Raw genomic sequence first — 14,138 nt, forward strand, 5'->3', positions numbered from 1 at the left:
CAGAGGGAAAAACCATCACCTTATATATTTCCCTTAAATGTTTTTATCTTTTTGTTTTGTTTTTGATGATTGCAGATAAGAGACAATCTTGGTATTTCAACAGATAATCTAACTTCACCATCTCCACCAGTTTTAATTCCACCACTAAGAATTCTAACACCTTGGCTGTTCAAGGTAAATTTGAGCACTGAGCAGTGAAGCAGAAGTAAAAAATTGTGTAATGTGTGTAATTTACTTTTGTCTTCTATGAATAATAAACATTTTTCTGAAACTGTAGGCAACAATGCTGACTGATAAATACAAACAAGGCAAGCTACATGCTTATAAGCTCATTTGTAAGACAATGAAGCGAAGACAAGATGTATCTCCAAACAGGGATTTTTTAACTCATTTCTACAATATAATGCACTGTGGACTTCTTCATGTTGATCAGGTAAGTTTAATTATGATATTCAAGTTAAAATAAATAGAACTAACAATTAAATTGTTTTGTTGGGAATACTGAATGGATTTTAGCTGAGTAATTTAACTTTGTCTTTAAAAATAGTTATGTGACTGATACTTTTTACAAGCTTTGATAACTGATTCTTGGTTGTAATCAGGAATGCTTTTTTTTGTAGTCCATTTCAAGCAAATAAGAGGGCAGAAAGGGTACTCTTTCTTTTTTTGCTGATTGTATGGTACAGATTGAAGCATACAAGAATGAAGGAAGTAGATCTCTCTAATGTCTGCTCTTCTTCTTACATGCTCCCTGATGTAACAGTTCAGCTAGTGGAAAAGTAAATTGTGCTCACTGTATGTCTGGAGTAGTTTATTTCTACAGCAAGTATAGGAACCAGCAAAATGAGACATACTAAGTATATTTAATCGAGGGAGTAGATCTTTATAAGATTTAATATGAAAAAGTCTGAAAATACTGTATGGCTTAAACACTCTTTTTAGAGGCGTACATCAGAGGTGTGAAAAAGTTGTTTTTGTGACCTTTTTAGGTGAGCACTTGAAGGTATGGGGAGAACAAAGGTTCAAACAGCCCTGTTTGGTTAGCTGGGCTAACCAGAACTACTTTAAAATTATTCCACAGACAGCTATAGATAGGACAGATCTCCTATCTCTGTCCTCTAACAACTACTTTACTCTACTTTTCTTACTGGATTGAAAATCTTCATATAACATATTGCCATCTGCTGGATACCATTATTATTGGAGAATTATGTGGAGAGGGAAAAGGGTTCCCTTTTTGCCTAATCTTGGGATGCTTTTTAATACTGTTTATATTTTACACTTTTTCTAATACTTTGAAAGGGAATATATCATGTACATTATTTTAAAAACTGTGTCATTAAGTCTACGATCACATAATATACTGTGTTGAATAACTATATACCAGGTATGTTATAAAACACTTTATTATAATTCTTTTATGGTTCCATAAAGGATATAGGTAAGAGCTTAATACCTTTCTAAAAGTTATAGTCAAGTGACACTTGTTGGAGGGGATTTAAGCATGCTGTTAAGAAGGTATGAGCAACTTGATGTAGTGGGATAGTATCCTCGCCTATGGCAGTGGGGTTGGAACTAGATGATCTCCAAGGTCCCTTCGTATCCAGCCATTCTATGATTCTATATAATAAGTGGTTATCTCACTATCTCTCCTCTGTAGATATTTAAATGAACTGTTAGTCATCTATCAAACTGTTTAAATGTAAATGGATATAGGATGGGACCTGGTGCCAAGCCGGTGCAATAGTGTCCAAAGTTAAATCTGTAAAGTTGATCTATAAAGTATACCACAGCTTACTTGTATTAATATGAATATTCATAATGAATGTATCTTTTTAGTGCTACGCCTTCCTCAGTAATGAGAATTTAGAGTGTCATAATTGCTCCAATGAATTTGCATGCTTTTTACTCTCAAGCTTCAGTAAATATCTGCCTTTTTTCATTCAAGGTTTATCTTCTTGACATTCTTCTTTTCCTTTTTTCCTTCTTCCTCTTGCAAGGATATTGTGAATACAATCATCAAGCACTGCTCTCCTCAGTTCTTTTCACTTGGTTTGCCTGGTGCCACCATGCTTATTATGGATTTCATCGTGGCAGCAGGAAGAGTGGCAGCTTCTTCTTTTCTCAATGTAAGTGCTCATCAGATCATTCTCATTTATGGGCAAATAGGAAGGATATGAGAGAAAATTGAGCAATATTTTTCCTTGGCTAGGGGGTTCATTTGTCTCCAGACGTCAGTGTAACAGTTAGCAAATACAGATACTGTCAGTGCTTCACTCTAGAACACTACACATGCAAGTCCTCTACAGAAAATGTAATGCAAAGAATGCAAAAATTACTGTTGAAACAGTAATTTGGGAGTCCTAGGATTTCTGACTGCTTTAAAATGTTTTAAAATACATGTCCATTTAGACTGTAACTTCATTTTAGAAGTATGTATATATGTGTATATAGATATATTTGTATACTGGACGTGTATGCATATATGGATATATTTCTATATCTAGTATACACATATATATACAGTATATACAAATATATCTATATACACACTGCAATGACTTTCATACTCTGGCTTAAGAACTCATGTATCTGATAGGCCTTTTCAGATGTCTCTCTGATATTGTTACCTAGGCATCTTCAGCCTTGTATGGTGATACTGATATGATTACCTAGGTTTTGTTGACCTTGCATGCCTGTACTCTATCAAAGGTCCACAGTACTCCCCTCCAGTTGTCAGCAACTTTTGGCTGTTTCTCAAATCATTCTCCCTTTAAATCACCTGTGAAATTTAGCTTCCCTTAAGACACTATCAAAGCTGACCTTTGTCATCTTCTTACACCATTATCTGTCACACCCAGCAGTCTCATGTCACATCCAGTATTTTTCCACATCCAGTTCAATTAGCTTAACCTACGACCCAAGCCTAGTTAGCTGCTCAGTCATTTGTCTGTAGTCCTAACAATTCCTCCACTTCCCTTCGGCCAGCTTGGAAAATGGGAACAGGGAGTGTGCGTGAGTAGCAATCCATGGGGCAACGGTCTCAGTTTACTCAGCTCTGTAGAATTTGGAGAAGGAGAAAGGAGATAGCTGTGCTAGTCATTGTTCTTTATTAAGGCAGCTAGAAATGTCACCTTCCTGATTGCAGTAAGAATACTCCTCACATTTTTTTTCTTTTAGGCACCAAGAGTTGAAGCACAAGTTCTTTTAGGATCTCTTGTCTGTTTTCCCAATTTATATCATGAACTACCAGCTCTTCACCCAAACATTCCGGACATTGCTGTGTCTCAGTTTACAGATGTTAAGGTAGGAAATTAAGTATATGTGGATAGTATTCAACCACCAAGTATATTTTTAATATGATGATGTTCCAGGAAATATTAACTACAATTTTAAGATTCTAAATTTTTCACACGTCATTTCAAATAGATTATAAGGCTTAAGATTACAAAAATCTTGTAAAACTTTATACTTCTAAATGTACTGACTGTTTACTTGAGCTTCATTGAGAGGGACAGTTGAGTCAGAATTCTTCCTGACATTGTTCTTAAGGCACTGTAATCATTTCTTCTGCAGATACTTCCAAAGACTTCTTTAATTAATATAGTTTTGATTGGGAAGAATATGATTGTTTAATACCTACCTCAAAGTGACCAGTAGATACTTTGTGTAATATCCTTCATGGCTATTCACAGAAGCTAGCTTTAGGGAGATCATTTTTTTGTTTGTCTGTTTTGTTTGATTTTTTTTCCCCCCATGATACATTATGAAAATATGTTGGATGAACAGTTAATTAGCAGAAATTAGGACAGTAACCTGTGGAATATTCTTGGGGTAGCACAATAATGAGCATTTGGAACAGATGAGAAGCTTGGAGTAGAAGCAAGCAAACAGTTTGTCTGACCATAAATCTAGAGACTCAGCTAAGCTACGTGCCTGTGTGCTATAATAAAATTCTAATTTCCTAAGATTTCATGTGACAGAGTTATTGGCAAATCAGTGAGTATTTTCATCTTTGTTTTAGGAGCTCATAATTAAAACTGTGTTAAGCTCAGCAAGAGAGGAACCGTCTGGTCCTGCACGGTAGGTCATACAAAAAAGAGCTTCTACATTAATAGGTATATACATATACATATACATATACATATATATATATATATAAATAAATAAAATACTGTTTTGAAGAAAATATATTGGAGACTGTAAAGTAAAACTTTGTATGTATTTTATTCGTGTTTTTCTTCATCACTATCAAAACTGTCGTCCACCATGTTAATTCAAACTTGTTTGTAAATAGAGATAATAAAACAAAAGACATTATGTGTCAGACCAGAGGTTGACAGTAGTCCTTTCTCTGACAGTGGATGATAGAAGGTGTAAATATGAGTAAGTGCATAAGCTTTATGCTCTCCCATGCTAACCTGTTTTTCAGCTCAGGAATTTTCTGCACTAGAAGGGGCACTTTTGAGTTTGATTAAGGCCAAGATTATTTATGAAGGAGGTATGGTTATCTTTTATTAGACCACATTATATGGAAAAACAGAAATAATCCAAGGTACTTGAGCTCTTCTTTACAGTATGGAAGTGAAGTAGATAACATTGAGCTATGCATTAAACTGGGAACAACTGCTGTGATGCTTAAAGCCTAAGCACATTCATCAAATAGAGAACTTCAAAGAAGATAGTTACCACTTTTCTTTACCGTTTCTTAAATTACGTAGTGTTTTGTTCCTCCTTCCCAGTCCCCAGAGTTACAGGGTCCTGCATATGGGATTGGAATGGGAATCTGTAATGCCTACCAAGGAAGAGCACACCTTTGTGCCTTGTGTATTTGGATAGTGTCTATATATGTGCTCAATTAATAGATTTTTACTGAAAAAAAAAGCAAAATACGAGAAACACATGCCTGAAGAATGTTACAGAAAAACAAATTCATTGCACCTTAAACACCTTAAAATGTTTTGCTGGAAAACCAAGAGCAGTTTTCATTGGCCCATTTATCTGTTCTTCACTTGAGCTGGTAATATCTCCCAACACAAGAAAGGGAAGGGAAGGGATGTCCTGAGATAATTTTAATTTAATTTTCATGTTCTTTTTTTTTTTTAAATGAATTTTTTTTTTTTTTAAAAAAAGAGCTCGAAAAGCATAACACTCTCCATTCTGCTTTTGAAAAAGGTGTTTTAAATTCAGATGGTTCAGAACATTACTGCTTATTCTGTGGCAACTTCAGTTCTGGCAGTGTGGCTGGGAGGAGAAAAGCAACATTCTGCATGTCCTTATATCCTGTCTGACTGTGAGGGTTTGTGTATAGGAACAGGAGGCACGTGTGCATGCCTGACCTTTCAGAATGCTGAGTGATCCTGCCCCCAAATTGCAGAGTTGGAGCACTGTATGTAATGGCATTAAGTGAAGATTAAAAAGAAATAGATTTCCAGTGTCTGTTTAGGATATCTGTGCCCCTTTCCTTCTTCTGGGAGAGGGATGGGTATGTCTTCATTGTGGGGAGAATGATGTTTCCATAGCTCTTGAAGTCTGACAGCCTCACTCTTCAGGGGCAGTTTATCCACTGTCTCTTTGGGGAATCATCTCTCTGATACCATCTGCTTCACACAACAGTACAGGGTTCACCTGTGTTACAGTTTAGGTTACATTCAGGATATGCATTACAGTTCTGCCATGTCATCTCGGTGACTAGTCGAGACATAATTGTCTTTATAGTTTCCTAGCAGATAAGTTTCATGGAGCTTAGGTTCATAGTTTTGTATATCTCTAGTAAATCTGAGTGCTGTTATTGTTACCCAAGCTATGAGTCTATTCCTTATCTCTTCCACGGAGGCTCAGTGCCCTGCGTTACGTTGCATACTTGACCCAGCTGAGCTTCAGGGGAGTCAGGTATCTGAAAATGCATTCTACTCTTCGATCTCCATCTGTAAAGATTAATAACTGTGTTAGTCAAATTCTTCTCCTACTGCTGACAGTCTGAAAAAGAAGCCTTAGGTTGATCACCTAAGTGTTCATCTCTTCATCTTCTTGTGCTGTTAAGGCTGCGACTCTTCAGTCACAACATTGTAGGTACACAACTACACAGCTTTTCAGAGGCTACTCAAAATAACAATAGCTACCCTGGTGTTCTTAGTAGAAACCTCACAGACTCCTGGATATTTTGCAAATCAGTGTATGATCAGATGTAGAATGATTCTCAGTAGTCTGAAGAAAATTTTGAATTAGTAACATGGACTTAGAACTGCCTGCGCTTCTATATACTAAAGGTTCGTTTTCTGATTCAGGTTACACAAACCATGATTATTGTTGTATCCATGCTTTGCTCTTATTTTCTTTGGTTCAAAAAGTATTGAAACAACACGTGTTGTGGAAACAGCAGAAGCGTAGATTAGGAAGGGACCATGAGCATTTCCATAAGCTCCTCCTTTTCTGAGACAGAAGTATATCTAAAACATTTCTGGTAGTAGTTTGCATAAAGCTTTCTGAAAATATTCTCAAAGAGGAAAATTACAAAAATCTTAGACTTCCAATATTTAATTTCTATGGTTAGATAGTTTTTATTACTGGTATATAAGAGAATTGTTTACTAGAAATTAAACTCGTCAGTGCCTAACTATGTCAGAAGATTTCTTATCATTTACTTCCTTAATTGTGATTTAGAGTCAATGAGCTCTTCAACTTTTCTTCCATATGTAATATTTCCCAAAAACCTTTCTCATTTTTGTCACTTTTCTTCTGGACTCCCTCATTCTTGTCTTTATTCTTAAATTGTATTATTCAAAATGGAGGCAGTGTTGCAATTGTGCTTTCAGCAACAGTGTACAAAGCAAGCATCTTATCTACACCCTCATTGTTGCACAGAATTCATTCCAAGATGTATTTTTGCAATCTATTAGCAATTTAACGATTCTTTGTAGATTTGAAATGGTTTTTGTACTACACATCTTCGTAGACGTTTCTGTTTCTTTTTCTATTCCAGCATATGATTTTCCCTTCCCAGGTCTAATGTTTTGCTATTCCCATGACTAGCTTTCTTCTTGTTGATTTTTGGATTGCTCTCCGGTTTTATACAGATGATTTTGGATTCTGAAGCTATTTCCAGAATATTTGCAGCCTGTTTCAATTTGTTCACATCTTTAGTTTTATTTCTGTAGTCTTTATTTTATCACTCAAGTGACTAGTAAAAGTACTGACTACACTTGGGCCCACGATAAGTTCCTTCATGGTTGGCTTTTGAAATGACCCATCAATTTGGTTTTATATCATTGGTAATTATTTGAGTGCAGCTCTTCAATCAGTTGCATGCCTCCTATGCTGCTGTGGTTTCCAGTAGGCTGACCTTTCTTTATATGCTTATAAAAATAGTCATGTGGGACTTCTTACGTTTGCTGTTTACCCTTTTTCACTAAGCTAAGTAGCCTGTGAAAGGAAGATTATAGTTTGGTTTGACGTGATTTATTCTCAGTAAGTCAACTTTGTCTGTTTCTTACCACCATATTTTCTTTTTTTTTCTTTTTCATTTTGCTTGTAGTTTTTTATCTCTTCATATCAAAATTGGATAGATTATAATTGTCCACATTTAACCTTTCTCTCTTTTCTTAAGATACATAAAGTATTTCCTTTCCAGTTCAAGCATTTGTTTCCAGTTCCATGGAACTCCATGGTTCTCCTTTAGTTTTTTAAGATAATTACAAATGATTCAGAGATTGCTTAAGCCTAACATTTCTGAGCAACTTTCATACATGTCTGCTTCTTTGAGCCCGTCTATCTAAATATACTTTACCTTTACAATTTCCTTCTATAAATTTCCTTCTATATCACTGTTTTAAAAGAAACAGTGATGTGTTATTTTAAATATTTAATCAAAATATGTACAGTCTCTAGCATTCGTTTACTCCTCTTCCATTCATCCTTGTTTATTGCCAGTCTAAAAAAAATGTAAATATCTATGAACAAATAACGTTCCCCTCTTCCATCTGTGTCCCAGAAGCTCTAAAGAGATATGTACAAACTCTCACACTGGGGAGGAAGGATCTTCAACCATAGTTTTTTCTTTGGTTTAAGAAAATACTTTTTAAAATAAAATATTAATTCAAAATATTAATTTAAGAAATTAAAATATTTAAAAGAAATAAGAAAATATTTTGAATCCATAAAGCATATAGTGATTCAGAGGTACTTAATTGCTTTTAGATTTTCCAGTTTGTCCTTTTTGCTTTCTTGTGTTTTGACAGGGGTAGGTGGGATTTCTTACTCATTTTTTTACAGTTAGAAGTTACAGAATTTTAAGTATTTGTTTAGTTCTTTTAGTAATTAAAACAAAACATTTCTTAGGTTTTAGCAGGGCATGTCATGAATTATAAAAATTATGCATATTTTTGAAGCATGTTTTTCAACTCTTTATCCTCCACCACTGTTTTGCAGATGTGTTGCTCTTTGCAGTCTTGGTATTTGGATCTGTGAGGAGCTAGTTCATGAATCCCATCATCCTCAGATTAAGGAAGCATTGAATGTGATTTGTGTTTCTTTAAAGGTGAGAGACTAACACTTTTACAATGTACATTATCTTACAGATACATTGCCTGTTCAAAATCATGATGACATTTTAGCATCCTTACTTCACAGTCTCATTTTCAGTTCTTACAAAAGCATGAATTCAGTTTAATTGGTGGATTTCTAAACTCTTAATATTACCTGTATTATAATTTACTCTTACTTAAGTTCGGAGGAAATGGTGTGCTGGAACATGAGATGGTGGATTCTGTTTAATGTATATCATTAGCCACTTCACTCTGACCTTTACCCATGGGAATATAATAGTCCATCACCCCATCTTCTCATAAATAATCCTTGCAATTCAAGTTTCAACAAAAACACTGCTGGTTTTGTCTGACTTTGTCCAGCTATACCTCTTCCCACATCCTGTACCCAAGGTTCCATCAGGGCTTTCTGTATCTCTTTGTAACTAGCTGACTTTTTGCAAAACATCTAGGACTCTGTGGTGGGCTAAACTTTTCTAAGGGTCAAACTCCCAGCTGCTCACACATTCCCCCTCCTCAATAGGACAGGGGAAGAAAATAGGATGAAGAAGCTTGTGGGTTGAGATTAAGACAGGGAGATTGCTTACCAATTACTGCCATGCTCAAAACAGACTCAACGTGGGGTAAATTTGTTTAATTTATTGCCAGTTAAAATAATTTGTGTAGTGAGAAACAAAGATAAAAAAATTAAAACAACACCTTCTGCTGCCTTCCCCTTTCCCCAGGGAACTCCTTCACTCCTTTATTCCCAGCTCCTTTACCTCCACCTATTCCCCCCACACAGAGGAGATGGGGGATTACAGTCAGTCCATAACAGTTCCATAGTGCGGGTCCTTCTCCTGGTTGCAGTCCTTCAGGATAAATCTGCTCCAGCGTGGGCTCTCTATGGTCTGCAGTTCCTTCAGGAAATATCCAATGCTCTTGCGTAGTGTCATCCACAAGCTGCAGCACGGATATCTACTCTGGTGTGGTCTTTCCCACAGGCTGCTCTGGTGCCTCAACCATCATCCCCCTTCCTTCTTTTCTGACCTTGCTGTTTATACTGTTGTTTCTCTTTTTTTTTTTTTTTTCCCTCCTCCTTTACCTCTGCCAGGGTGGCATTTTTGCCCTTTCTTAAGTATGTTTCCACAGAGGTGCCACACACTTGGCTGGTGGGCTCCACCATGCCCTGGGGTGGGTCTGTTGTGGATCTGTCTGGGACCTGCTGTGTCTGGGCAGCCCCTAGCCTATTCTCACAGAGGCCCCCCCATAGCACCTCCACTACCAAAATATTGCCATGGGCACTCAGTATAGATCCCTACAAAGACACTGGAATGTAGAAGTGTCAGAGTCTTTCCTGCTCCAACATCTAGAGATCTTCTGTCTAGACTAGACATGGATGCCCAGGGAAATCACATTCCCCACTAATTGGTATCCTGTGTTCCCCAACTCTGATGAACAGTACTGTTGAACCCTCCATGGTACAGTCTGCTGACCCATTACAAAACAGAAAAGCCAGGGCAGAGAGGAAACTGGAAGGGATCCCAGTTTGTGAGCCATCTGCCATCATATGCAAAAGACCTGTACCAAGCCAAGTTAATGCCTTGTGCTCTTTGGTTGACAGAGCAGAGCATCCAGTGTAAGAGGGGGACAGGGAAGAAAGTGGAAAGGTGACAAAAGCTGAGGGCAAGCAGAATTTTCCCAAAGGTTCTCATGCTTCTTGCTTACCTGTCCTCTTCTTGCCCCCACCAACAAAATCCCGTTAGTATCGCTTCTTGGGCCTTGCCAGATGTTTAGAGGGAGGTAGAGTACTTAAGCCGCATGCATGGAAGCACTGGAAGATGTTTGATTTCCTGTGGTAAAATACTTCTCTGTGCTCATTACCAGACAGAATCATGTAGGACCTATTAAAAAAATCTGAATCCGAAGAGAGGTCAAGAGTTTGCATCAAAGTTTCTGTGATTAAACTACATATTGAAAGGGAATAATGAGAACTCTAATTTTGGTGAAATGTAGAGAGGAGCTGTTTTTATGGTTATTATAAAAATGAATTTCCAGGTTTTAACAAAGCATGTCAAAGGACAGGGAGATCACTTATCAATTGCTGTTGCAGGCAAAACAGGGAACTCTCAACTTGGGGAAATGAATTTGCTGCCAATTAAAATAAATATTTAATTACGAATTTGGTTAGTCAGAAAAAAAAAAAGCCAAAAGCATTAAAATACATAGGTAAAACGCCTTTGCTACCCTGTTTCCCAAACTCAACTTCACTCCAAATTCTTCTCCTCCTCTTCCAAGTTATCACTACAGGTTACAGTTAGTCCCATCAGCAAGGCAACAAACAGCACAAGTTGAAGGGGTGTCTCTTTTCCTTCTCTCTCACCCTTTTCCCCTGCTCTAGTGCGTGCTCTCCAGAGGCTGCAGGGAATATCAGCCCTGGGACCAGCTGTGCATGACAAAGAGTAGCTCCTCACCTCCTCCCACAGTGGCCAACCATGCTGCCCCCTGCTACCAACACCTTGCCACCTAAACCCAATGCATTGGTTCTGAAAACAATTTGCAAGATAAAATTTTACAGTCTCTGGTAGTCACTGTGCCATTATGCACAAACACCTTCACATTACATAATTGAAATCTGAATAATTTACTGACTTGATATTAGCTGTTTTGTTTGAATCTGTTGGATTCTAGCATGCAGTGATTCTCACTTAGAAATGCAGCTTACTCACATACAGTTTGTTCATTGTGGTGCAATGCCTATAAAATGTTTCTGAATAGATTTGATGTTATTTGTCTTTTGCAACTGACAAATTTTCACTATTCTGAAACTAGTGTCACTGGATTTCAAGTCTAGTCTTGAGATTGTGTATTGGTGGTAGTACATCAACAGCTTTCTTTCATCGTCTCTGTTAAAAAGCTGGAGTTTTGGGGCTTTTTTGTTTGTCTTTTTGCTTAAACGAGTGGTTTTGCTTTCCTACTTTTTTGAATTCCATTCCCTGTTAGTTCATATTTTATGGAATAATTAGAATATTAATAAAAACATTTTCTAGCATTTTGCAGACTTGCATGCATGTTCATCAACAGTATCTTCAAATTAAATATTTCCAAGTTTATCTTCAGAAGCTTTCTACACGCTTCTTGTTTACACCAAAACTCAATAAATACTCTTTCTGTATATATGTGGTGATAAAAATTGGGTGTACACCTGTTATACATAGCTTGTGCCAGATGTTGCTGACTATTCTTTTCAGCAAAGGGAATCTGAAAAATATCTTAGAAAATCAGCTGATGACATCCTGTGAAGCAGGATTTGAGTCTGCTTCTAAAAGGGATTGCTTCAGGGCTTTTAGTATTAGTCTCTAAATTGCAATTTCCTGTTTTGCAAAATCACATTCATGCTTTGCAGCTTTACTAATTTTCTCTTCCAGGGTTCTCCCCTCACTTTTTAATATCCCTTAACTAATTCATTTTATCCAGTTCCTGTGCAAATTTGGTATTAAGCCAATGACACTGTTATCATCTTACTTCTACAATTTATCAAATTTTTGAAATATATTTAATCCTGACATTCACAGTGTTTTCTCCTATTTTTCTTTGATGTGTTTATTAAACCAATTGTTTGTATCTCATCTGTATTAAATATAAATTACTTCTTGAATGAGAAGACAAAGGTGTTTATATTTCTACTTTTATCCAGGGCATGCTGGCTTTTCTCCCATTTTGAGCAGTGGTATAAACTCACAACAGAACTTAATCATGAAATGATTAAATATATATCATGGGACAACAAATTAATTTGTTACCTAAGCAATCTCTTGGTTTTGAAGTAGTCAGCTATTTGAACTCCAAGAATTTTCTCATTTTCAGGAGAAATGAATGGATAGAGATCTATAGTGCTAGTCCAACTTACTAATAATTACAATTGAGCAAAAAATATTAAATATAAATGTTAGCAACGATTATATGCTTATTTCTGAAATACAGAAGTTATTGTCAGAATTACAATTGAGCAGCTCATTCCAAATCTCACCACACTTCCCTCAGCAGTGTGGTGATAACTGCTGTAGCTGTGTTAACCTCTGCTGAAGTCTGAGCTCAAAGGATCCTAACCAGCCATCCAGACCTCTGCATCTCATGATTAAATTATATTCCTCTCAAAAATGTTGCAGATACACCACAAAAATGCGTTGTACAGGCTTAGTTGAATGAGCACTAAAATAGTTTATTTGCAAGTTTGGACAATGTTAAACTACTTATGTGACATCCAGAAACTAATGGATCCTTGCAAAGATTAAAAGTATATTAAGACTTACCCTTCTGAGAAAAACCCTGAGAGTAAGGTATCAAGCAAAGTGCTATTGGAAGCTTCTCTTATTCCCATCAAGTAACTTAAAAAAATACACCCACAATTACACTACTAAATATAAAATAATATAAAAGTAGTGAATTCTTATGCTTTACTAAACATCCTTCTGAGATGGAGAATGGCTGGTGGATTGTTTGTTGAATTGCACAGCCACCTTTAGCCGGCTCTGAAGGCTCCTGGAAAGAAGTTAGAACAGAGCAGTGTGAATTCAAGGGGTTGAATTGTCCTGCTACGGAACATAAACTTGGTGCTGCTGCTTGGATTCAGGAAAAGTGTCCTTGCAGGACATGCAGCTATTTGTCTGTTCAGAAGTTTCCTTGTATTCTTTTGAAACATGGTTGGAAGACTGTGCTGGGACAGATTTCTGAAGTAGATGAAGGGTTTGATCTGTTTGGGACAATCCCTGTATTGGTAAAAGCTTCATACCTGGTGCTCTTTCCATGCATAAGTCTTGAAAAATTCAGTGCACAAGATTTTAATTTTATTCATATTCATTATTTTATACCTTTCAGCCTTACGAAATGAGTCTCCAATACATTGTTCCCTTTTTCTTTAAAGAAAAAAAATAAATATTTTCTCTCCAACTGGAGAACAGAAAGAGATTAAATAATTTGCATGAAACATCACTAGAAATCATTCACTTAATTCATTTTAGAGCCTAATGACCCTCTTTTTTTAAAAAACAAAAGAAAATGCTCAGTTTTTATGTAGTCAACAGCTGACTGTACAAAGTCTCTGAAAAGTCTCTGGGTGTTTCTCTCAGGCAATTTTTCTTAAATTCACTAATCTGGACATTCTGCATTAAGATACTCTGGCTTGACCACCCATTCTGTCTTCTTCAGTGACTCTGGGGTTTTCTTGCAAGCTTGTAAGGATATTTCCAGCAACCTGGATTTGATCTCAAGTTCTGTAATCAAATTGTTGCACTTTCAATTTTATTTAATTTTTTTTGTTGCCTGTTGGGGTTGAACATTAGAATCTGCAGTCTGCTTACTGCGCTTGCATGATGTACCTTCACAGAATGGAGAGAGGCTGTTTTGTGAGGAATAAAAAGTAATGGTGTTCTTATCACAAGCTCTGGGAAGGCTTGTGGATGTAAGATGTCTGCATTGTTTTGGTTAAATAACAGCAATAGTAGGGAACTGTGACCACTGAGAAAAAGGAAAGGCAGAACAAGAATTAACTAGCCTGTCTACTTTCTGACTCCGTGGCTGTCTTATAAGAGCAAATCACAATCTTTATTTATGCTT

The 14,138-nt window shown here is 36.6% G+C and overlaps 1 protein-coding gene across 20 annotated transcripts in view; it reads left to right on the top strand.

Moving 5' to 3' along the window:
- The window catches only part of RALGAPA1 (Ral GTPase activating protein catalytic subunit alpha 1), a 131,477-nt gene that overhangs the window by 57,244 nt on the left and 60,095 nt on the right, over positions 1-14,138 (top strand). For all 20 annotated transcript variants that reach the window (XM_040557420.1, XM_040557421.1, XM_040557422.1 and 17 more), the window contains 6 exons: positions 76-174; positions 278-433; positions 2,001-2,129; positions 3,181-3,306; positions 4,025-4,083; positions 8,428-8,536. In XM_040557420.1, coding sequence (XP_040413354.1) covers positions 76-174; positions 278-433; positions 2,001-2,129; positions 3,181-3,306; positions 4,025-4,083; positions 8,428-8,536 — 678 coding nt within the window. The remainder of the gene's footprint in view (positions 1-75; positions 175-277; positions 434-2,000; positions 2,130-3,180; positions 3,307-4,024; positions 4,084-8,427; positions 8,537-14,138) is intronic.

Source organism: Cygnus olor, chromosome 5 (assembly GCF_009769625.2).
Source record: "Cygnus olor isolate bCygOlo1 chromosome 5, bCygOlo1.pri.v2, whole genome shotgun sequence".
Classification (NCBI taxonomy): Eukaryota; Metazoa; Chordata; class Aves; order Anseriformes; family Anatidae; genus Cygnus; species Cygnus olor.